This window comes from Anolis carolinensis, chromosome 5 (assembly GCF_035594765.1).
Source record: "Anolis carolinensis isolate JA03-04 chromosome 5, rAnoCar3.1.pri, whole genome shotgun sequence".
Taxonomy (NCBI): domain Eukaryota; kingdom Metazoa; phylum Chordata; class Lepidosauria; order Squamata; family Dactyloidae; genus Anolis; species Anolis carolinensis.
This window is the reverse complement of record NC_085845.1, coordinates 93861938-93886568: the sequence shown is the minus strand read 5'-3', so window position 1 is coordinate 93886568 and position 24631 is coordinate 93861938. Positions and strand designations below refer to the sequence as shown.

Sequence of the window (24631 nt, the reverse complement as noted above, 5' to 3'; positions counted from 1 at the left end):
TTATGTTTGGAAACAAGAGTACAAGCATAACTCATAATATGTTAAATATATTTAAGATATAGCATTTTAGCTACCATTACATGACTCAGAGCTATTTTAAACTCCAAGCTGTTTCCTTTATCTTTGGGCTGAAAAAGATTTTGGATGAGTTGGTAATTTGTATGTGACATAAAAATCTATGCCAAGCCATGTTCCCCATTAAGCAACACTTGCATGACTCATAATGATTCACCACAACACCAATGTCCATTAACAGAATTCCGTTAGGTAAGCCTATTTCTGATCTTTATAATTTCAGATACAGGTGGAGACTTCCATATATAAGAGAAAACTAGAATTCCAATTCTTTAGGAATGTTTTAGGAAACAATAACCTGCTTATAATGTGTGTGTTTGTGTGTGTGTGTGCATGCACATACATATATAGTAAAAATGCTGTGCTACTCAAAATTTGCATTACACTTCATTTTCTTCTGCATATTTTTTGTGATTCAATTATGAAAGATCTCTTACATTATTTCTCCAGCAACTTTGGAAAGCAGATTAAAAGCCCATATTTTTTTCTCCTCTTCTCGAATTATAACCCAAAAGACAATAATCAAAGCATAAAACAACTTACGCAGTTCATCAAAATGTGTATCTGCTCCCTCTGGGCCAGGAATTGAGCAAACTAGTCTTGCTTTCAGGAATGTGGTCCACTTGTTTATCAGGCTACGTTGACCTCCCATGTCATTCTGATTGAAAAGAAAGTAAATATTTAGTTTCTGCTGAATAGAAGGAATATATTTATCAAAGCAACTATTTATTTAATTAATTATTTTTAAATTTTGTATGGCACTTTTCTCCCAAAACAGGACTTGACATTACCTTCAAACACAATCAATTAAAATATTTGCAATGAAATCTTAAAACAATTAAAATTGGTTTACAAACATTTAAAAATCATTTTAGAAGAATTTTAGAAGAATTTTAAAAGACAACTAAAACATCCAAAACAAAATAAAATACCACCCTTCCCACTTGTGCATTAAAACCAGCCTTCCAGTAAGAGGAAAGAAAGGGGGCATTCCCTGAAACAGACACTGAGAAACTCTCTGTCATGTCCTGACCAAGTGAGCCTGTGATGGTGACAGAACAAAGAGAATACATGTCATACTTGGAGATTTAAAATAGCTGTGAGCATAAATTTTGGGCAATCAGTGAGTCATGTTGTTTGGGAATCAGATTGGGAAGTACACCTGTAGAGATATGGTGTTACTACCCCCACATCAGTGTCCCCAACTGCCTCAACACCTGCTGTCTCTTCCTGCTCATGCAAATCTTCCACTGCTGCTTTAGGAAATCTTGCTTGCTGCTAGAATTAGGTAGCACTATATTTTCCAAGAAGACTTTGGAACAACGTTCGGCAGCCAGGTTCCTAACTGGAGCAAACTACAGGGCACGTTCAACGCCACTGTTCAAGGAGCTCCATTGGCTGCCGTTTATTTTCCAAGCCCAATTCAAGGTGCAGGTTATCACCTACAAAACCCTAAATGGTTTGGGACCCACCTACCTTAGAGACTGCATCTCCCCCTATGAACCCGCATGATCTCTTCGCTCGTCGGGGGAGGCCCTCCTCTCGCTTCCACCACCCTCGCAGTCGCAGTTGGTGGGGACGAGGGAGAGGGCCTTCTCCGTCGTGGCCCCCCGGCTTTGGAACTCACTCCCCAGGGAGATCAGGCAGGCCCTCACCCTCCTCTCCTTTCGGAGGAGCCCGAAAACCTGGCTCTTCCAGAAGGCTTTCAATGATTGACCCTTGTAGGTTCGACCTATTTGCCCACTGAGCATAGACCTATAGGTATGCCTTCTCAGTATTACACTTAGCACTTTAATGACTACGTCAGCTGGGTAACTACCCCTCCCTGATGACTTCGACATATTTTGCACTTTGGCCCAGATCTGTGAATTCAACTCATGTTTTTAATACCTATTTTGTATGCTGACCTTTTATGACTGTTTTTATCAATTCTGTTGTTTTTATTGTTGATTGATTTGTTTTATTGCATTGTTCGCTTTTATATTGTTATGTCTGGGCATGGCCCCATGTAAGCTGCCCCGAGTCCCTTCGGGGAGATGGGGCGGGGTATAAGAATAAAGTTATTATTATTATTTCCATTCTTAATGATGAGGGAGAAGTCAAGCATAGATAAATGGCAGGATTTATCTTCTAGTGGTAGAAAACCGTGATGAGACTAATCCTACAGAGGTGAAAATCTTCAGAATTCCAGTCTTACTCTGAATGGAAAAAATGCATATAGTATTCAATAAATGAAAATGACATTTTCTCTGCAGAAAAAAATTCTGCACAGAAAAACCCACACATTCTCAGTGCAAAAAAACAACATTTCTAATCTATAAAGAAAACAAAATTTCTTTCAAAATGCATTTGCACAGACAACAACTTTTCTATATAGAAACTGTTTTCTGTGCAAGAAAATGGTTTTTTTGTGTGTGCAAGATGTGCATTTTTGGTACAGAATCATCTTTGAACTGTGAAGATTTTGTGACTTTCTCAAAGTGAAGAGAAAAATGGATAAAACATTTGTTCTTATGTCTATACACAACATTTACAACACTGTTTACCTTAGCCAAGTACTCTTTAAGCCTTAAAGCTCAATGACATAAATAAGTAAGGTATAACTTATGAATCCATGAGAAATCCTTCATCATATTATATTGTATTTTACAAAGGAAGAGACAAGTGAGTGTCATTCATATTCTGATAACTTCAGGGTCATTATGTAGTACCAATAAATATACTAAAATATGAAAGAAATATTATCAAATGACAGGCACACAGGAAAAGGACATTTTAAAAAACTTGGATATAATGGATAGCATATTCTCAGTCACATTTCTTATTGACAGCAGTAACTGTCACAGATACATCAAAATGTCACGAACATGAGAACATATACCAAAATAACTGTGTAAAGTCTAAGGTACCACAACACTGTTGTTTTGCTTAAATCAGGCTAATGCAGGCAACTCTCAGGAAGTGGTAATTGACAGACCTTCGCCAATGTACTGTCAGTGTCAATATTTGCTCCTTTCAAATAGCTTTCATTAATGTATATCTACCCCAAAAAGTTGTTTAATACTCTCACAGAATCTGTCATGTCCTTGTTGTTTTCCATTGCAGTCAGACTCGCATCTCTAAGAGATTTGTCACAAGATTGTCAAAAGTACTAACTTGAAGCCAAGTAAACTGTGTATCCATTGTTACTTTTTACTTCTGCAAAGTATAGTGGAATCTGCAAAAATAGTATGCCAACAGTAAGAATCAACTTCACGAACAGAATTTGATTCTTGGGGCGGGGGGGGGGGGGGGGGGATTACATTACAAAGTCACCAGAGTATCTTTTAAAAATTCACCTTTAATTTTAATTGCCTTTCTTTTCCTGGAAATCCCTCTTGTGTTTCTAATAGGGATGCATACATCTATCAGTGTTGCTGTTTCCCATATCTGAGCTGATTAAATCTCAATTTTTTATATCCTGCATATGAAAAAAATGATAGGCTCTAACCAAGAGAGCAACCAAAATTTTTATCTTGTATAGTCAATAAGTAGTTTTCCCAGTTTTTCCCATCTGCAATATAAGCAAATAAAAAAGACCCTGTGAAAAAAATGTTTTTTTAAAATGTGGCAACTGTAACTTGGCACATTGAATTTATAACAGCTGAATGTATGAGAATGTTATTATGAATTTCAATATCAAGTACCTAACTGCAATCTTTCATGTTCAAATTTTGCTACAGATAAAATGATGTAAAATGGTAAGTATGAGGAACACTAGTCTCACTCGTTTCTTTGCTGCATTAAGAATTTGTTTACCAGACCTGGGCTCTCAACAGGATACCCTTTGTTAGTGACAATGACATGACATCTACAGCTTTGAAAGACTAGTAAAGGTTTTCTGTGAGCCCCACATCATTGTTGTTGTCAATCTTCAAGTTGTTTCTGACTTATGAAGACCTTAGGGATGTGAACCTCATCTGACAATTTTTCTAAGACTATTGAAATTATTTTCTTTTTCCTTTATTTATTTTGTGTCAAAAAGCATTGCATAATAAATAAGTTTAAAAGTGATAAAAATAAAGGAATCACAAGCAGCGAAATAGTTTTAGACCAAAAGCGGACAACAGCGACCGCACTGTCCGTAGTTTTAAACAATTCCTCCTCCGTGCATGAGGCGGGACATTATGGGCAAGCATACAAATGAGGAGTTGTTTGTTCTGCTCCACAGTCACACAAGATGGAGGATTCCTCCAGGTAGTGCCATCTTGCCAGGTTGTCTTTTGATCTTCCCACTCCGCTTCTGTGTCTATTCAGGGACTTCCAAGTTGCCCATTCTTGATTTGCCCCTGGAGGCAGACCCTCATGGGGGGCCATCCAGTTGGGATTGCTGGTTTAGCTGCCCAGAGGGACACCCTTGCTGTTGTTGGAGGAACATCAAGAGGAGTGGTGGTTCTCATGAAGCCCTTCCTTGATTTGAGTCTGGTGGGAGGAGGCTAATAGTCATGCAGTGGATGGCTTTCACAGTGGTCAACCTTATTTCTCAGAGAGTTAGCAGCCATTTCCTGTTGTATATCGGGGGGGGGGGGCAATGCCAGCTAGTTTGTAGAGTTTATCAACAGGTATAAGTTTAAGGCATCCTGTGATTATTCTGCATGTTTCGTTCAGTGCTATATTCACCTGCTTCACATGGACAGACTTGTGCCAGACAGGACAGGCGTACTCAGCAGTTGAGTAACACAAGGCCAGGGCTGATGTTCTTATTAATTTTGGGTCTGCATCACATGTGCTGCCAGTGTGCTTAGTGTTCATGCAGTGTTTCCTATATGTTAGTGTTCGATCTAAGGTGTCACCAAGATATTTAGGATGGTAATAGTGTTAGAGCCCTGCCTTCCCAGGTAACTTTCAGTTTCCTGTTGGCTTCACAATTACATAGGTGGAAGGCACACACTTGTGGGTTAGGCTTCAAGTGGTTATCTTTGTAGTAGCTGGAGAGATCTTTCAAGGCATTAGTGAGTTGTTTTTCAACTGTTTCAAAGTCTTTTGCTTGTGTTGTTAGGCCAATCATTTTCCTGATGACCAACCATTATTTAACAAGACCCAGAAAATGTGGTTAAATAAGAGTCATTCTATTTGACCAATAGCCTGTTTAAGGCTGGATCTACACTGCCCTATATACCAGGATCTGGTCCCAGATTATCTGTGTATCCAAGATTATCTGTGTATCCCAGACTACCTGGCAGTGTAGACTCATATAATTCAGTTCAAAGAAAATAATCTGGGATCAGATCCTGGGATATAGGGGAGTGTAGATCCAGCCTAAATGAGCTGTGTTTGGAAATGAGCAGCCTGCTAAGGGTCTACCTCGTGCCAAGTGTCAGCCTATGACCATTTCCTTTTCCTCCTGGGGTGAAACACATGATCTCAAGCCAGTCATTTACTGAAAACCTAACCCTGGGCTGAATCTACTGCTAAATACCAAAGAGTAATCCATTTGAATCAATACGTTTCTTGAAGTAATCCATCTTAATTAGCCCTACTCCTTGCAAAGGCCCTGAATCCTGGGGAATCTAAATCTCTCCAGGTAGTGATCAGCCTACCAAGATCACCATCATCTCATCCAAGTGGGTTGTCACTTGGAAGCAAATAGAAATCACAAGGGTATGGGCCGGCCTTAAATAACCTATGCACCAAACCCTACAGGGGCCAAACCTTGGCATATCACACCAGGCTGCTTTAATTTTGGCTTTCAGTTATAGAAATAATGAAATAGCCATTTCATTCGCAGTACTGTGCCATCCCCAGAGCATATTCTTTGGCTGTTTTGACAGACCATAAATTTTACTTCGGAAAATTTGGCTTCCAGATGTCTCCTTAGGTAGAATTCATGGATACTTTTTGTTTTAAAACATTCTTATTCTTTCAAGAAATGCAGCAAATACAGCTACAGCAATGGGTATTTTGCATTGCAGGAAGGTAAGTGGACAATTCAGAAGAAAATAAAAGTAAGACCATTTTACACAGGCTATAAACTAACGTTGACCTATAAATAGCTGGTCTGGAGTTTTAAATCAATTAACAAGCACCAAGGATCTCACCTATTGCTGAAGAATTTTAAACCTATTTGTCATGTTTACAGTAAACCTCACTACCTTGTTTGAGAAGGATATTTTAGTAGGAAAAATCTTTTCAATATAAATCACAATTTAAGTGGCATCTACTGCTTAGTAATCTCTTAAACTGAGTCAGCAAACAAGGCCTTACCTTGATCTGCCTTTTTCTATGGAACCTATAAGGAAGTGCCTATAAAAAGCCTATGCACACTTACATCTGGGTGTTGGAGACACGAATTGAGAGATTGCCAAAATGCAAGGCAAAGATTTTACCCAGAGAAACCACTCACAAGTGAAACTATAACTTGGAAAGCTGGAGCCTTTCCTGGTATCTCCCAAAGAAATTCAAGACACTTATGTGTCTGAGTGACTCCCATTCCCCCCTAATAATAACAAGGAGTTTTGTGGCACCTTTAAGAGCCACAATTTTATTATGGAAAAAATCTGTTTTTGCTGCAACAGACTAACCTCACTACCCTTCTGGAAACGGTTACAATAAATGAAAGGTCCTTTAACAATCTAACTATCTTCAAGGCCATCACATACAGTTCATCATCTCTCAAACCATGCTCATATTTTGCAATTAGAGCTGGAAAATAATGGCATATAGCTGCCTAAGGGAGAAAAACATATTGCTTTCACAGCTATCATATTTTAATATTTTAACTGCCTAACCCAAGTTTATATAAGTGTTGCAGCTATCAGATACTTCAATGATGTTTAAAAACACATGGCTGTAAAAATATAATACAGGCCTGAATTTCAATGTGTAGTTATATTCGGTTGTCATAAAATGACTTTCTATTCTTCCCTTTCTGAATATAAGAAGTTTATCAAGGCTCTGGGTTTCTGCCACCTATGTCCTCAGCAGCTACTACTTATTTATTTAATTTGCTTTCATATTTTCCAAACAGAAAACTCCACAAGGAAGCAAGCAATGATATTTTCAAAATTTAAAACATTTTTAAAAGCAAAGAAACTGAATCATTAAAATCTTCACATCATCAACGAATTAAAATCACGAGAGTAAAGCAATTTAAAAGGTCAGTTTGAAAACTTGTGTTGCCTTAAGCCTTCCTAAATGAAGTAACAAGGGGTAGTGGTTTTATGACAGTATGAGAAAGACCTGTACCATTTGCCTAATAGATGGACCTTCATAATGACATACTTTCACAAAGATTTTTTTCTGGAAAATAACATCCAAATAGGTTCATGACTCAAGAAGTCTTTTGAGACAGTCCTCAGGCCAACATACCCTGAGTTGGACATGGAAAGCAACTGACAATCATATGCATTCTTTCAATACTGGGGACTTTGGATCTCATCCTATGAGGGGTGGAGAGGAAGCATCATATTACCGTGATGTTTAGTCCAGTTGCATTAAAAAGCAAATCATTGTGCTTTTCCTACATGGCAGAGGGTTGAACTAGATGGCCAATATGGTCTCTTCCAACTCTATTATTCTGTAATATCTTGTATCAGTGCCCATCACACAGTATTGTTTCTTGCCTTTTATCCTGAAATTATCCATTTTCAGACTTATTGCACAAGTGACAACAGCTAAGGCAGAATCTATTTCTCTCTATGGCCTCTTCTGCTTTCCCTCCCAATGGTCCTATATTGTTCTTAATGCAGACCCCATTTCACTCCATGGGCTCTTCTTTCCCCTCTCAGTGGGTTTTTCATGAATCACTAACTCTAGTTTTTAATAAGGGAAAGAAAAGGTAATAAAAAGCACAATTTCAAAAGGTCAGAATAAAGAAAAAGCAAAGTAGCAATCTCCTGAAGTAGCACAATTTCTACTGAATACATTTAATTTTAAAAAAATACCATACAGGTGGCTGGATTTTGGAAAATTACTGGGACATCACTGCTTTGTAGGACACCGCTCATAGGACCATCTATTCCCCCTTGTCACCAAATCAATTCAATGTGGGCATTGAATTGTTTTGTTTTTTTGTCATTTTCATAGGGATTGCTGAGCTTATAAGATGATTTCTGCCTGTCTCCTCGCATACCCCCCCCCCCCCAGTTTCTTCACACTTTCAAAACAGTTTCCTAATGAAGGATGATGGACGCAAGAGGGAAGTCCCCCTGTGCCATGTGAAGGGCTCCATTGTACTTCATTTCTTTAATGTTTTTGAAGTGTTTAGAAAGTTTAGGCTGCTATTTTGAGGTCCCTTGGTGTACTCCTAAGGGGATTTAGTCTCAAGATCCCTTGGGCCTCTTCAGGCCTGTCTTTATTGTCCACAAATGTTCAAATGGGGCAAGGGAGATCAGAGCCACCTCCTACGTTTTTAAAGTCTCTTCTGGATCTAAAATGGCTCAGGGAACAAAACATGATGAAACTGATCTTCATGCCACCTAGAGGAAATTGGACAGCATTTTAGACCCAATTTTTCATAGTGTCAGCTCCCCAAGGTACTTGTCAGGGAAGGACAGCATTGCAAACTCTCAACTCATGTATTTTATCTATCCCTGATGTAGATGTTAAACAAAATGTATGTGACCTAATATGAAGGACATCAATCACTGCAATACATTGCCCCTAGTTAACAATTCATCAAGGTTACCATAGTTTATTATATCAATGCTGCTGAGAGATCCAGGCTAAATAAAAGGAAAAATTATCTCACAACCAATCCCAACTAGGAAACAAAAGTTGTCTCAAAAACCTCATGGCAGCTTGATGGTCCTCTTGAAACAGATTCAAATAATCTGATTTGCAGTACCAAAACTACAGAACATTTTGCCATGTCTGTAACATAAATATTTCACAGCAGGGAGATATCTGTGGAATTGATTCATCCTCACTTGTGAGAATGATAAATAGCACATTAATTGCCACAAAAGTAGGTGTCCTACTATAGCTGAATACTCACATCCCTATATGTTGAGCAGAAAATGTTTGTGGCAAAACTAGGTAATTGACAAAATTATTTTATTCCAAATGGGAAATTAGTGTATTTTCTAATTGTGGACACAAACAAGAAACATGGAGAAAGAAAGAAGTTTAGTCATTTCTATTCTTCCTGCTTTGGTATTATGGCAGAAACTGCTTCTAACAAGCTATATAGCATGAGGAAACTGTAAGATACAAAATGTATACTTTGTAATTTATGAAAAAAGAGAACATCTGCAACTTGCCATTCCTAAATCTTCTGTAAGTAAAGATGACATATATCAAGAAAAAGGTCAGCTGAAAGCATAGCATTTTCTGGACATCAATCAAGTTGGAGAACATTTAAAAAATGCAAATGCATTAAACTTTAAAAACAGTAATTTTGTCCAACAGCTGCATAAGTCAAAGCAGACAACAAGTGGAATTTGAAGAAGTTGGTTATTAATTAGTGCCTGTGGCAAGTTATGCAAAAACATCGATCAAAGTGAATTCCTGGCAGGAGCAACAGGAAAGGACTGGAAATCAAAAGGAAAGAAACTGGCATCATAAATATCTGTCATGCATTAATAACGATGCCAATAGCACTACCAAAAAGAAATCACTTCCACCAGATGCACTGGGGTTGCATTATAGACCGTATTTCAATCAGCATTAATAAATTTACTGAGCTCTTGAAAAACTACAAATGCAGGCTTTCTTAATCTGTGTTCCATGAAGTTATTTATTTTAAATGCACCATTACCTTTGTGGTTTCCCTGTAATAGTACTTGGTCTTGCTAAATTCATCATTGCTTACAATGCTTTCATGCAAGAAAACCAAGTCTTTGTTACAATGAGCAAATTGTGTGTTGTGAACAGGATGTTAACAGGATAGCTTCTTTGTTGGTGGTAGTGGCTGTTATTAATTCATTACAGTAGCTTAAAATAGAAAGGGGCAAGCTTGCTAGCACAGAAATACAAGGCTCTGATCAAATAAGCAGCAAGAATTTTATGTAGGAGTCCTATTTATGCAGAATTTTCTCTGGGAGGGGACACCTTATAATGATGCAGGGTGGATAATTTACATACTTTTTGTGTAGTTGTCAAAGACAAATCAGTCTGGAGAAAAAGAGGTACTGTATCTTTAATTCCATATCACAATAAAAAAATTCATCATGTAAGAATGTAATGTCCAATTTTCACTGCTATGCACTCTCAGTCATGGGCTCCTCAATTCTGCCTTCTGCTATATGTGCTTTAATTCTTTAAATACAAATTCTTCCTGCTTCAAAGGGGAAATTTGGTGTATTCCTATTAATAGCAAAATGGAAGATGATTTTCACCAGAAGAATGTTGGTCATCAAAATGTAAAAGCCCAGAACAACTTGGATTTAATTGATATCCAGGGTAGATAAACTGTATAATATTGATATTTTTTGCATTTTGGAGAAAAAAAATGGAAAAACTGAGAACTGCTTGGGATGTAAAGAACAATAAAAATGTGGTTGGGAAATACTGGTCATTTTATAAAGAATTATTATTGAAATATATTAACACTCATTTTTGTAGAAAGTAGACATTTTACAAGAGTGCAAATGACAAGGGATAGGAAAATGAATAAAAAGTTAACTAAAGAGCTGAACTGTCTCTGGAAAAAGCCTTTATTTGAACTATGTGGAAAAAACCTTATGAACTTACTATTTTTTTAAACAGATGCAATTTTTCCTCACATCAGATGGCTAGAAAGATGGACTTGTGGAAAACCCAGCTCCTGGATTAGAAAATACTCAGAATATCATATTTCAAATACCGTTTACTGAATTATTTTTAGTGTTGTTCCAAATTGTCTAATTTAAGTCCAAACATCAAAAATGTATTTAGAATGCTGCTTATGAGCAGTTATCAGGCAAAATGAAAAAAAAATTAAATGAAGAGGAAGAATATAAGACTGAACTCTTTCCCTAATCCACGGAAACCATTTGAAATAATATACAGTGCTGAGGATCACTGTATGTGCTATTGCACATGCCATCATTTATGTTACTTACATCTGTCAATGATAATTTCAATAGAGGTAATATCACAATTGTACATCTCAAGGACCTTTGATGAGGATCCTAACAGTGAAGTGAAAAGCCTCAACAATAACATGGAGAAAACTGATAAAAGCAGGAACCGGCTCTCTGAGATAGTGTTACACCTTATTTAGAATTGGGTGAGGAAATCACTTGGATTTTACTCTATTTTGTTTAAAGACATTCAAGATCACTTCACAATCTGAGCCAAATGTATGTATTTGGTCATCTTGATGCTTGACTTGTCTGCTCTTTCTCTATCTGCCTCACCAGATGGGCAAAATTGTCTGTCTTATGCCGTCTGCATCCCAATTCAGGTACAGAGCCCACCAGCTCCCATCATATGACTTTGATCTACTTACAGCAGAGCTCCATGACTGAAGCGGGGTGAAATCGGCGTGGGCGGAAGCAATGGCAACAAGGAAGGCGTCTTGTGTTGCACTGGATGAGATGAGGGGGAAGGCGAGCAATGTGTGGCGTGGGGCAATGGGTTCCTCATGCCCAAATCAGTGGTGAATTGGGAGATTAATGTGATGAGGTCCTTAATAATATTAAGAGCACCTTAAAATGCCATTTCATTTCGGTTCCCTAGGTATTTTCATGTGCCATCTATACATGAAGAATTGGAAATTCCACAATACATTTCCAATTGAATCCATCAGCACTTACATTCTGATAAATCTGAACATTTTCTCAAAAAACAAGATACTTTACCAAGGCACACTTTTCAAAATTATCAAAAGAAAGGATGAGACACTACAATTGCTGATTTACCAAAAACAAACTTAAAAGGAATATGTGGAGGTTCCAAGTCAGGTAAACACATTTTGAAAAAATCCACACCTACATAGATTCCTGGGGAACAATTTACGTGTATTCAGACATGTCTATTTTTATACATTCTTTGAAACCACGCTGCTTACCCTTAATACCAATGTCAGAGTAGCTTTGCAGAAGGCATTTGATTTTCACTTCCTTTCTGACAAATTCTCAGGCCAAGCTTATCCATATTCATTTTCAACCTCTTCCTCCTCCCCCCATTTAAAAATAACAATTGAGACTGTGAGATTGAGTATGATGGATGTGTGATGTGATGAGTGAGTGAAAACTGATGGACACAAAACACAGATCATATGGATAAGGAGGAAAATATATAAAGAAGCAAATTATTGACTATTGTAGGAGAATTAAGATTATGTCTTTATAAAAAAGGTCCCAGTTTATAAAAGAAAGGCTATACTTATTAAATACACGAGAAAAGGCTTTGTAAATGTTTGTTCCATCAGTAAAATAATGAAGTGCTCTGCATTCAATAAAAACATATATAGTCTGCCCTTCATATCCACAGGTTCTGCATCTACAGAATCAACCAACCATAATACAAAAAATATTTGAGAAAAAAAAATATTTGAGACCTTCATTCCACCAAGTGCCAAGAACTATGGTAATGTGCAGGCACACTCTGTTGTAGCCACTTGCCATTTTACAGATTCTCGGGCTCTCTCCAATACTCGAAGCAGCAAGAAATTAAAACAGTAGCTTCTAATTGCCTGGCTTCTACTAGGAGCTGTGATGCTGTTGTAATCACTGTTCACCGAGGCAGAAAGTGGCATAAGGCACTGTGTGGACATTCTCCTCAAATCTGGATACAACTCTATCTGAACTCCAGGAGGATGTCAATAGACATTAGACAAATGACGAGAGTGCTTTCTTGTACCAGGAAGTGTCAAGAAGTCTACAAAAAGCAATTGCTACATAGCAATAATTTGCAAATGTTTTGTGTTTTTTGCTCGGTACAAAAAATAATTGTTTGCAGTAAGCTTGAATAATAGTGAGTGTAAATAATATGCACATACTATTTTTTATCACGTTGATGCTCAGCAATTCACCGAGTATGCAGAAACAAATTTGCAACTGAAGAGAAAAAGAATTTTAAAAGAACAAAACAGAAAAATGTCCCGACAGGGAATTGTCATACTGTATATGGAATGTTGCAGTTTATTGAACAAAAGAAAAGACACCTGGAGGTAGAAGTAAAGGAACGAACTTGTTCATGCCCTAGAAACCTTAAGTGTCTTGGATGAAGGGATCAAAGTTGGGAAAATGTCTGTAATTGATTGTTAGAAAAACTCATTTTCTATAATAGTACAAGAACATTTCAGGAGAAGGGAAAAGGGGAAAAAAGACTTATCTAACTCCCCAAAGTCTCTTCTTACTATATAACAATACAAACATCTTCAAGGTTGGCAGTCTGAACCTAAAAACTTTAGTCAACATTAAAACAACCCAATGAATGCTGCCATGTGTCAAAATAGTCTTTCATACTTGCACAACTAAAGCACTACGATTCTACCTCAACTGCTAGAATTCTGTCCCATGGGAGGAGGATTTAGAATTCTTCTTGTGCCTTGACAAACTACAAATCTTCTATAGGATGTAGCCATCACAGTTGAAGTGGAATCCTAGTGCTATAATTATGTAGTGTGAGAGAGCTTCTAGTCAGCTTATCTGATCACACATGATGTTGTTTACTTTGACTGAGAATCATTCAAGATAACCCAGTACTTTTACCACTGCAGGCAAAGTGTTCAGCAGAATGAGAAGGATAAATTAATAAGGGTATCCCTTTCCGCCTTTGCATCCAGAAATCCTTCCCCCACTGGGAAAATGTGAATGGTATTACAAAGCTTTTAGCTGAACAGTAGCCCTCCACTCTTGGATTCAGCACACATATGCAACAATTATTTCCACACATATATCACTCTTTCCCTATTTAATAAAAGAGGTGTAAAAGCTATTTGTTTAGAAATATTTTGTCCACATTATGAAATGATCAGCAAATTAATGACAGTTTGAAACAAGTATACAGCAAGATTTCCCAGATATTTCAATATCCAAAACAGTGTGGTAAACATTCGTCTATAGATATATGTGATGGGAAAAACAACACAAACCATCCAAGTCAAACTGTAACATCTGGCAAATCTGTATAGGAATGTTTCCTGCCTTGGCTGTTTATGGGATAGCAGACATGGAAATGAGATCACTCTGATGACCATCTGCTTTTCTAAATGCCATCTCTCACATGGTACTTAATTGATATAAAACATTAATCCACAGGTCTGAAAATCTCACTAGACACTGTCTATATAAAAAAGTCTGTGGGAAAGGCCATTAGAAAAAGGTGCTTGTTTGGCAAACCCACACAAATGTTATCTAGCAAAGGGCATTCTTCAAAGAAAAGGTTCTGGATCACTGAGCAGACAAAAATAATTAGGAGGTATGTTTCTGTCTGCATATGCAACAGCATGTCTGGGCAAGATCATCAGAAAGCAGAATGACTGGAGTGTTGGCATAAATTAAATAACGTGTAAGGGATTAAGGTTTCTTTTTCCTCTTTACAGGGGCAGGGGAAGCTGATGTAATTCTTCAGCTATTAGCACCTGTCTATTTTGGCACATTTAGGTAGCGCCTGGGGGATCAGGGTATAAGACAAAAAAGAAGAAGGGGGGAATGCCTCTTGTTTTACAATCCCTCTTGAATCCCATTTGTCCCACCTGACTTTCTATTATTCATTATCCTTCTATTACTTGTTCTCATTAATTCCATCTTCTTCCTCAAATTGATTTTTTTTTTAAAAAAAATACATATTCTATTTATATACAATTCCTTGTGGGGATTATTTTTACAAAAATAGTAATGTATTGTTCAGATCAAATATTGCTAACCATTTAAAAGTTCAGGACTATGATTCTGCATTCTACAGTAGTTCCATCTGAACTATGGCTTTCCAGCTATTTATGAATTCCACCCACAACTCCAATAATCTCTTACAGCTGGTTATGCTATTTTGGCCTAATGTGGGTTGTAGGAGAATCAGATCTGGAGGTATACATCTCCCTCCCACCCCAAATCTAAAGTCAGGTGTGTTCAAACCTTTCGGAAAGAGGGCCAGATTCGGTGAGGTGAAAATGGGTGGGGGCTGACCATTCAGCCTGACATTTTAAACCCTTAAGATTAAATACAAATGAACTATTTTATGAATTTTTATTGCAAATTGCATACTTTTCAGTTCTTCACACAGAATAAAAATAAATGTAAACATTTTAAGTCACTTTTAAGAGAAGAGAAAGCAAGATATAAATAATATCTATAAATTAACTGTGTGCACAAAACACACACACACACACACATGTGTGCGAATTTTTGAGTTGTAGTTTAAAACAGGAGAAATAGGAATCAGGCACCACCTTTGAGAGTCATTCATTTCAGCATGTGCTTTCAGGGATCCTTGGACATACTGGTGGAGTTACTACTAAAGCACCATGTGGGATAGGAGAAAAAATAGCATACAGAAAGACACAAACTGTGATCATGCTAAAAACATAAAATATTTGTATGAAACATAGATTTGTTGAGCTTTTAGTAATCTCAAAATTTGAAAATACCTAACAAATCTGTATATCTAGGGAGAGTTCCCTAGAAGACTGAAATCTCTCCCCCACCCACACACACAACCCCCTCCCCTCCCCATTTTTGAACCCTGTCATGAGACCTGCAGACTTACACCCTATAGAGCGCTGTGCATTGCCATTTGCCCATTGGTACATTCCCATTGAAGAAACCAGATGGAAATCAAATCTGAGGTAGCCTGCCTAGAAGGCACAGAATCAACAGTGTGCAGATTAGCAGAAGGTGGGCTGCAAGTGAGCAGATTAGAAGTGGCTATTTGAGGCTCTGCCAGAGCATGCGTATATGAACACGGCTGAGGTAGCATAGGCGAGAGAGAAACAGAGCAATGATAGTTGGCTGGTTAGTTGAGGAAGAGAGAGGAAAAGGGAGGCAGTGGGCTGTGTGGTACTGGCTGACCTGAGTGCAATCTTCTAGTTGAATATAAAATTGCTTTTTTGGTATATATTTTATACTGTGGTCAACAGTGCTGGCGGGCCACATGCTATTGATTTTATGACACAGGCTGAGGGTCAATGGGAATTTGAACAAGGGCCACAATTGGCCCCCTGGGCCAGACTTTCTCAGGCATCCTCAGAGGTTGTGAGGTAGCAATTTGCACACTTTGGTATGCTAAAATGTTTTCAGCTGGATGAAGAAATCCATATTAACACACAAGAGTATCACACCATCTTTAAAGATACTTTAGGGTCTAACAATACAATTGATACTATGATAACATGGATTGTGCCAGGTTCATTTGTAAGGGGGGGGGGGGGGAAGTAAGCCATAGGATCTAGACTATTTGGATTTGAGTAAAGTCCTGTATGTGTATGCATGTGCCTCCAAGTCACCTGTTGGTTCATAGCAATTTCCAGGAATTTCACTAGGTTTTCATAGGTAAGGAAATCTCTACATGGTAACTAATGTGAATGGGTTCATCTCATTTTTAATACAGCAAGGGCCAAATTAGCCAGCAATGTTTGTTACCTTAACTGACTTATATCTTTATTTTGTGCAAGTTGAGAACCGAGACTTTATGAATGTCAGCTGCTCACTGCTCAGGAATGAGCACCTGAGGCTAAAGATGGGCTGAGATACCCAGTGTATGTATGGAATTCTGGATTGGTATTCAGGAGTTAGCAAAACTTTTAGATCTTTAGTTAGAGGCTTTTACCTTTTGGATGCACAATCGCAAAAGTCAATCTGTCTGTTGGACTATCCCCAGCTCCCTCCCTCCCTCCCTTCCTTCCTTATAAAGGCTCACTGACATATCAAACAGGATTTGTTGGATGTCAGCATTTAGCAAGAATGACAGAACACCCTCTAGGAATGATGAGTTTATGTTATTCTCAGGAGACTTTTCTAATGACTATCCATATGGATAATTATGAGGTAAGATCCGTCTCCAGGGTATCTTGACTCTGGAAATTGCCTTTTTAAGAGGGAGGGGATTAGTCTGTGCAGTCCAAAAGAAGGTAAGGATGAGGATACCCCAAAATGTGGCAAATGGGCAATAACATCTGCTCTAGAGGCCATGGATTCTGTTAAACCTATTTGGAGCAAAACATATTTCTGCACCACTCCCTAATATTTTTTGTGATCCAAGGGGGTCTAAAATACTTTAAGTGACAGGCGGGTCACAAGCCATAGTTTGTCCATAACTTTCTTAGGCCCATGCGGCTTCCCATACCACAAAAACTCTAGGTTTTAGGTGTGATTTTTAAAAAAAATCATAATACAGAAACAAAACAGAATGTGTTTTTGGCAAAAAAAAAAAAAAGTGAAAGGTAACTGAACCATGAATTTAGACATTCTTCTTTAAATGAGTGTAAACCAGCACAGTGTATGTATTTGCTTTCAAACTTGAGACTTTTTGTATAGAAATATTTCCAGCTTGCATTTTGTACACCTAATCCTACATAAGTGCAAAAGCACAAAACAAAAACAAAGGCATTAACTGTATTACATTTGATATTAGTGGGAACCTTCCCATTTTCCCCAAGCAGAATAAGAAATGCCAGCTACTGCAGATAAGCTGCTGATAACGCTTTTTTTTCTGAAAAGGCAAAATATCAGAAATGCCATTTGTCATGACAAATTATGCATTTCAGACTGATTGTGAATGCTGAAATAACTTCCTCTCAATTTATAATTTGATTCCCTCGATAATATGAAGAATGAAAAATGACGTAAACTCACACATTAGGCCAGGGGGGAGTGAAAGAAAGAAATATTCATCAGAGTAGTAAATACAAAATAGTCTTTTAAAAGTAAATGTTAATGTAAAGGAATGGATGTAAGAATAGCTGAACATTAGAAGCTTTAGATTATTGTGTATGAGAGGAATATACTGACAGAAATTTGAACTAAAGAAGCAGGATCCCTTGAGTCCTGCTAGCAAATTGGTTAAATCATTTAACTATTTCCCCTGAACTTTCAAGACTTATGTTCTGCTCCTTCTCAGACTAACAAACAGCTTCCCACCCACCTACACAACTGCAAATGATTATCCAGTTTGTTAGGTTAAAGAGATTTAATGCAGGCATTACCCTGGACCTATGCATGGTAGATAGGGCCTAAGTTCTCAATTGTTTTGTCTTTGCATAAAAGGGCAAAAATATATGCTACTATTCTCTTCACTGTATCAGAAAAAGAAAAACATTCTCTCTCTATTTAAATGTCCCAATGTAATGTGTAACATTATTTGAGAGGAACAAGGATATAGCGTGACCTTACATTAACGTCCAGATCTTTCCAGGTGTCTAATTAATCTGGATTTGTTTGGGTTTGCCTGAGGTGTCATTTGAATGCCTCAGGTAAACCTGAGACATGTTTTGAGCCTGTCTGGATACAACACAAAAACAAAATTGTATTGAGAGATTCACTTCCCTATGATCAAAATGTATGGCCACTAGGGGTGTGCAATTTGGCACAAAATCGTGCCATTTTTAGTCCTGTTTTCAGCTAACCCTTCATTCTGTTTACCAGGAAATTGCCGAAATTGATGTGATGGAGGGGCATTTTTGTTCAGGAAAGATTCGGCTAATTGGCTACAATCAGGGCCGTAGCCAGAAAAAAAATTCGGGAGGGGTTTTGAAAATTTCGGGGGGGGGGGAGGGGTTTGAACCCCTAGCACACACACACACACACACACACACACACACACACACCCGGCTACAAACCTGTCAATATCTGCTTGAAATAGTGCCTGGAGGGACTCTTAATGTTTTGCATCTCATAGACTTAGCATGGGGATTTGGTTAACCAGTTAAAATTCATGAGTAAACCAGTTTTTTTTTATAACCTGAAAAATTTTGGGGGGGTTTGAACCCCTAACGCCCCCCCCCTCGCTACAGGCCTGGCTACAATGGAGAAAATTTAGAGGCTCGCTTCTCAGTCATTTTTAGGGCCTATCTGCATGAAACCTTCCTAAGTTGTAGACCACATTTATGACTGCAGGGCTGCCAAGTTTCACAACAATTCACCAATCTACTAATATTTTGGAAATATTTTAATTTTTACCATAACATTTTTTTTAAAATAAGACAAACCACAAGAGAGAGTTCTGGGAATTGGATTCATCGGTTGTGTCCATTCTCAGCCAATCAGAGCATAGACATAATCAGGTCTTTATTGGCTGAGAAACAGAGAGAACTTCAACTCCCATCGTGCACTAGGAGGTGGTCAGAGGCTTTTCAATGTCCACTCCACACAAGTGCTGCTGGGAAAGCGGGTTCACAGCAGGGCTTTATCGGGAGGAGGGGCCTAGGTATGTTTTCAAGAAGAAATGAAGATGCTGCCAGAGGGAAGAAAAAAAAGGACACCCCCCCCCCCCGACACAGGTCTCTGCCTCAGGTATAATGTAGTTAACCCCATCATCTCCAGTAGCCCAAAGTTCCAGGTCCTCTTGATTTGTTTAGACCAGCCTTCCAGTCCCCCCCCCCCACACACACCCCCATCCTGTTTTTGAGGATTTAGCAACTGAATCACCAATTTTTCTGAATCAGTTTCAGTCTAAAGAAATATGTGCATAGCTTTAATTGGAAGCTTTGGGTTTCGTTGCTATTACAGCCTATCAAAAGTTTGCCATATCATACAGACAAACAATGACTATGGATAACTGAAAAATATTTTGTAAAGCTGTACATTTTCTGTTTTCCATAATAGCCCATATATACTGCCATTCTCAAAAATAATATATTCTGATAAAATATTATTTGCTTTTAGCAGAAAACATAAATTAAAGTATCTATTTGGATGTTTTTAACAGATCATACATTATGTTATATTCTGCTTTTGCAACTCCCTTCAGTTTTGGCAGTGTTTTTTTCATATGCATGGGATGCATATTGCTAGAGAGACATAAACAAAAAACCACACTTGGATTTTTAAGCCATCACTAAAATTATGGCTGTGGTCAAAAATTGTGGGTTTTGATAGGTTGTTTCATGTAAGGCAATAACAAGGCAGCCTACAATCCTATAAATTATGGGAAATTAAACATGGAAGCAGGAGGTGTTGAATGGATCAATGAATGCAGACTATTTTCTGTGAAATGCAATGATGCCAGGGAACTAGAAAAATAAAACCAAATTAGTTTGTTTGGGTTACTGGTGATTTGTGAATGTAGAATGAAGGTCTCACTACTCAGCGGCTGGTAATTTAACTGGCTACTATTTAACTTCATTATCAACTGTGAAAATATTGGAATTAAAAAATACCAGCTGACTTATCAAACCAAAAAGGCAGGACAAGCTGACAGAATTCTAGACTTCATTAGTAACTCATATTATTACATGTTGCCTAGACTGTACTTTGGGGAAAATTATTTCCTCCCTGGGCAATTTGTGTTTACTGAAGAGAAAAAATGATATAGTTTGCAAAAGGACACGCTGCTCACCTTACAGACTCGGCCGACACGGGAAAGAATGGTTTTGTCAGAGGTGCTGCTATCTTGAGAAACTTCTCGGAAAAAGAAATAGATTTTGTCATCATCCGGGTTGTATGTATCCGGAATTGGGAAGATTCCAATAAACTTTGCTCCTAAAAAGACATCCAAAGTACGAAAATTATACACTCATGTATAGGTCAACCTCATATATAAATTGAGGGCAGGGTTTGGGGTTAGGGTTAGTGTGATGGATTTTGATATCACTTGTAGATAAGTTATGGAGGGGGTAAAGCACCAGGATCACCTCAAATGGCCACTTGCCCTGGATCACCACCACCACCACTATTTTCCCTCCCAGATTATTTCTTTAAAAAGTAACAGTGGATCAGTGTTTCTTTTCAGTTTTCCTGAAATGCAGTAAGCTCTTGCTTTTCATTGTATTCAGAGAAGAACGTGTTTCCTTTCTTTATAAGAATTAAGGTAAATACTTATGTTGACCTGTGGAAATGTCAACCCACATTTCTGGGTCATCTTTTGACTAACATTTCTAGACTTATACACGGCAACATCCAGTACCAAAATGGTTATTTTCACTTCATCCTTACCCATGGTGAACAAGCTGTTGGTTTGTACACTCCCCCCCTCCCATTCATGAATTCCTTTCTAAACCATAGCTGAGTATTATACATTCCAGATTCCAGTACAAATTAAGACATGTCAAGAAAGAAAGAAAGATTAACATTGCTAAAATGTTTAATGGCAGCACTGTTTGTTTGGTTATTTAGGCTTGTTATCATGTATAACTGGTATGTTTTAAATCTAAAACATATGCATATCAAGCCAGCCAAAGACTGGAACCTGAGCCAAAGAGTAAGATTGCACACTGATTCCATATACAGAAGCTGAATGGAATTACATCTTCAATGGATTTCATTACTGACAAAGAAAAAGCATCATCTAATGTGCCAAGGGCAGCAGACTGAGGCAGGATTTACACTGCCCTATGTCCCAGGATCTGATCTCAGGTTATCTGCTTTGAATTGGATCATATGAGTCTATACTTTCAGATAATCTGGGATAAGACGATAATCTGGGATCAGATCCTGGGAAGGATATAGGGAAGAATAGATCCAGCCTGAGGGAGAGTTATAAATGTTGCATGGTTCATAGATACACCCACTGACAGAGTAGCACTGCCCAACCAATACTCTTCTGCATATTGCTTGTTCCAAGAGGGACATTATCACATGGGGAAATACTTCATTTCTGAGACTGTTTGAGAATGTGTTGTCAAAGGATTTCATGGCCAGAATCACTGGGTTGTTGTGACTTTTCCAGGCTGTATGGCCATGTTCCATAAGCATTATCTCCTGACGTTTCGCCCACATCTATGGCAGGCATCCTCAGAGGTTGTGAGGTATACTGGAAACTAAGCAAGGGGATGTATATATCTTTAGAAGGTCCACGGTGGGAGAACTTTTGTCTGTTGGAGGCAGATGTGAATGTTGTAATTAATCACCTTGATTAGCATCAATGGCCTTGCCAGCTTTAAGACCTGGTTTCTTCCTGTCTGGGAGAATCCTTTGTTGGGAGGAGTTAGCTGCCCCTGATTGATTCATGTCTGGAATTCCTCTGTTTTCAGAGTGTTGTTCTTTATTTACTGTCATGATTTTAGAGTTTTTTTAAATACTGGTAACCAGATCTTGTTCATTTTCATGGTTTTTTTTTTCTTTCTGTTGAAATTGTCCACATGCTTGTGGATTTTAATGGTGGTTGTTAGAGTGGTCCAGCATTTCTGTGTTCTCAAATAATATGCTGTGTCCAGGTTGGTTCATCAAGTGATCTGCTATGGCTGACTTCTCTGGTTGAGTTAGTCTGCAGTGCCTTTCATGTTCTTTGCTTCATGTTTGCGTGCTGCATTTGATGGTCCCTATGTAGACTTGTCCAGAGCTGCATGATATATGGTAGACTCCTGAAGAGGTGAGGGGATCCCTCTTGTCCTTTGCTGAATGTAGCATTTGTTGGATTTTCTTAATGGGTCTGTAGATAGTTTGTAGGTTGTGTTTCTTCATCAAGGGAATCATTGACTGCATAGGTAAGAAAATCCAACAATAGAAAAATCCATAGTATTTTAAAAAGCACGATTAGAATTCTGTTTGCAAGTAATCTGTTTCTGCTACACTTTGCAGTTGGATTCTGACAGAATAGTGACAGGATTATCTGGGCGTGTAAATTCATATAATCCAGTTCAAAGCAGATAATTTGGGGTCAGATCCTGGGATATAGGGCAGTGTAGATCCAGCCTAGGTCTTTAACGTCCTCTGTCAAATAGTGCTGATGCCGAGCTAGCAACTCCCATGATTCCATAGATGTGAGCCATGGGAGTTAAAGGCTCCATCTACACTGTCATATAATGCAGTTTCAGAATGTAGATTAATTGCATTGAACGGGAATAGATGGCAGACTCATGTAATCCAGTTCAACTCTGTTCAATCTGCATTATATGAGTCTACACTGACCATTATGCAGTTCAAACTGTATGTAGATGGGCCAAGATGGTATCAAACTATATTAATTCTATAGTGTAGATACAGTCTAGGGCCCCTTCTACGCTGCCCTAAATTCCAGGATTATCTGCTTTTAACTGGATTATTTGAGTCTACATTGCGAGATAATTGGGATAAGCAGATAATCTGGGATCAGATCCTGGGATACCGACTCTGTGTAATGCAAAGCACTCCATTGATGCACACATGCACATTCCAGTGGGAGAATTTGGGAAAAAAAGCTGCAGATACTGCAGACACTTGAACAAATTCAAGACCAGACTTTTTAATTGTATAATCACCATTCTGCCCCCAAACTTGGGATTCCTTTCATGAGGAAAACCTTGGACTGAATCTTTATCTTTGTATACTACAGAGTATTGCAGAAGTATGCAACACCTTGAATCCCATGTAGGGGGAAATTAATTGAATTGATATAAGTGGATAGGCTCACAGCTGTAATTGTTAACCAAAAGTGATTCTACTAAGTATTGGCTGAGGTGACAACAGTAATGGCCAATAAATCCATTTCATTTTCCGATTGTAACACACTGGAAAAGTCTATGAGGGTTGCAGGAATACATTGTAACCATGAGTTGTGCCCCCCCCCCTACCATTGTGAAGAGAATAATCTATATTCTTCACATATGTTATCCTAAATAAAACAAGTCTCATTCCAACAATGTTTAATACTAATTGTCCAATTAGATAAGTGTGCACCATTTTTCACATGCAGCCCAAAAAATAAATAGGTAGTTTAATCATGTGTGCATGCATCTGTATTTATGTGTATATGTTTCCTTTTTAATTGGAATACTGATAGCCGCAAGTTCCTAAACACTAGACTACACTGAATATACAAACAGAATGCCATTTTTAATTATGTCTGGAATACAGAACAGAACATGCTTATATCGAGAGAACAAAAATTGGGGCTATCTCCAGCTTTTTATAGAATTGAACTTTCTAAAAGCACTGTTTTAAATTTCAGGCACAAAGAAGTCCCATATATGTAGATATTACTAATATAATTGGCCAGCATATGTGTGGTTTTTTAATATTTTTATGGATTTAATCTGTTTTTTTTAATATTAATGTTTAATACTGTTGTAGTATATTTCAAATTGTATTGTAATGCTTTTAATATTAGCTGCTTTGAGTCTCCTTATGGAGAGAAAAAGCAAGATGTAAATAAACATAACAACAACAACAACAACAGACTAATTCAACCAGAGAAATCAGCCATAGCAGAGCATTTGATAAACCAGCCTGGACACAGGATATTATTTGAGAACACAAAAATGCTGGACCATTCCAACAACTATCATGTCAGACTACACAGAGAAGCCATTGAAATCCACAAGCATGTGGACAACTTCAACAGAAAGGAAGAAACCATGAAAATGAACAAAATCTGGCTACCAATATTACAAAACTCCAAAATCAAAACAATAGATGGGAACCAACATTCTGAGGGCTTGACTGAACAAAGGATGCCCCCAGGCAAGGGACAAAACATTTCCAATGCTAATTAGGGTGATTAACTGAAACATTAATGCTGGCTCCCAGTGACAAAGGACTCTTGCCACACCTTGGACTCTACACAGATATATATTCTT

At 37.9% G+C, this 24631-nt stretch overlaps 1 protein-coding gene across 5 annotated transcripts in view; it reads right to left on the bottom strand.

Annotated features, from left to right (window-relative positions):
- sema3d (semaphorin 3D) overlaps nucleotides 1–24631 on the bottom strand; it is a 374840-nt gene that overhangs the window by 62664 nt on the left and 287545 nt on the right. For all 5 annotated transcript variants that reach the window (XM_062981839.1, XM_062981837.1, XM_062981840.1 and 2 more), the window contains 2 exons: nucleotides 20476–20618; nucleotides 619–733 (listed from right to left, as the gene is read on the bottom strand). In XM_062981839.1, coding sequence (XP_062837909.1) covers nucleotides 619–733; nucleotides 20476–20618 — 258 coding nt within the window. The remainder of the gene's footprint in view (nucleotides 1–618; nucleotides 734–20475; nucleotides 20619–24631) is intronic.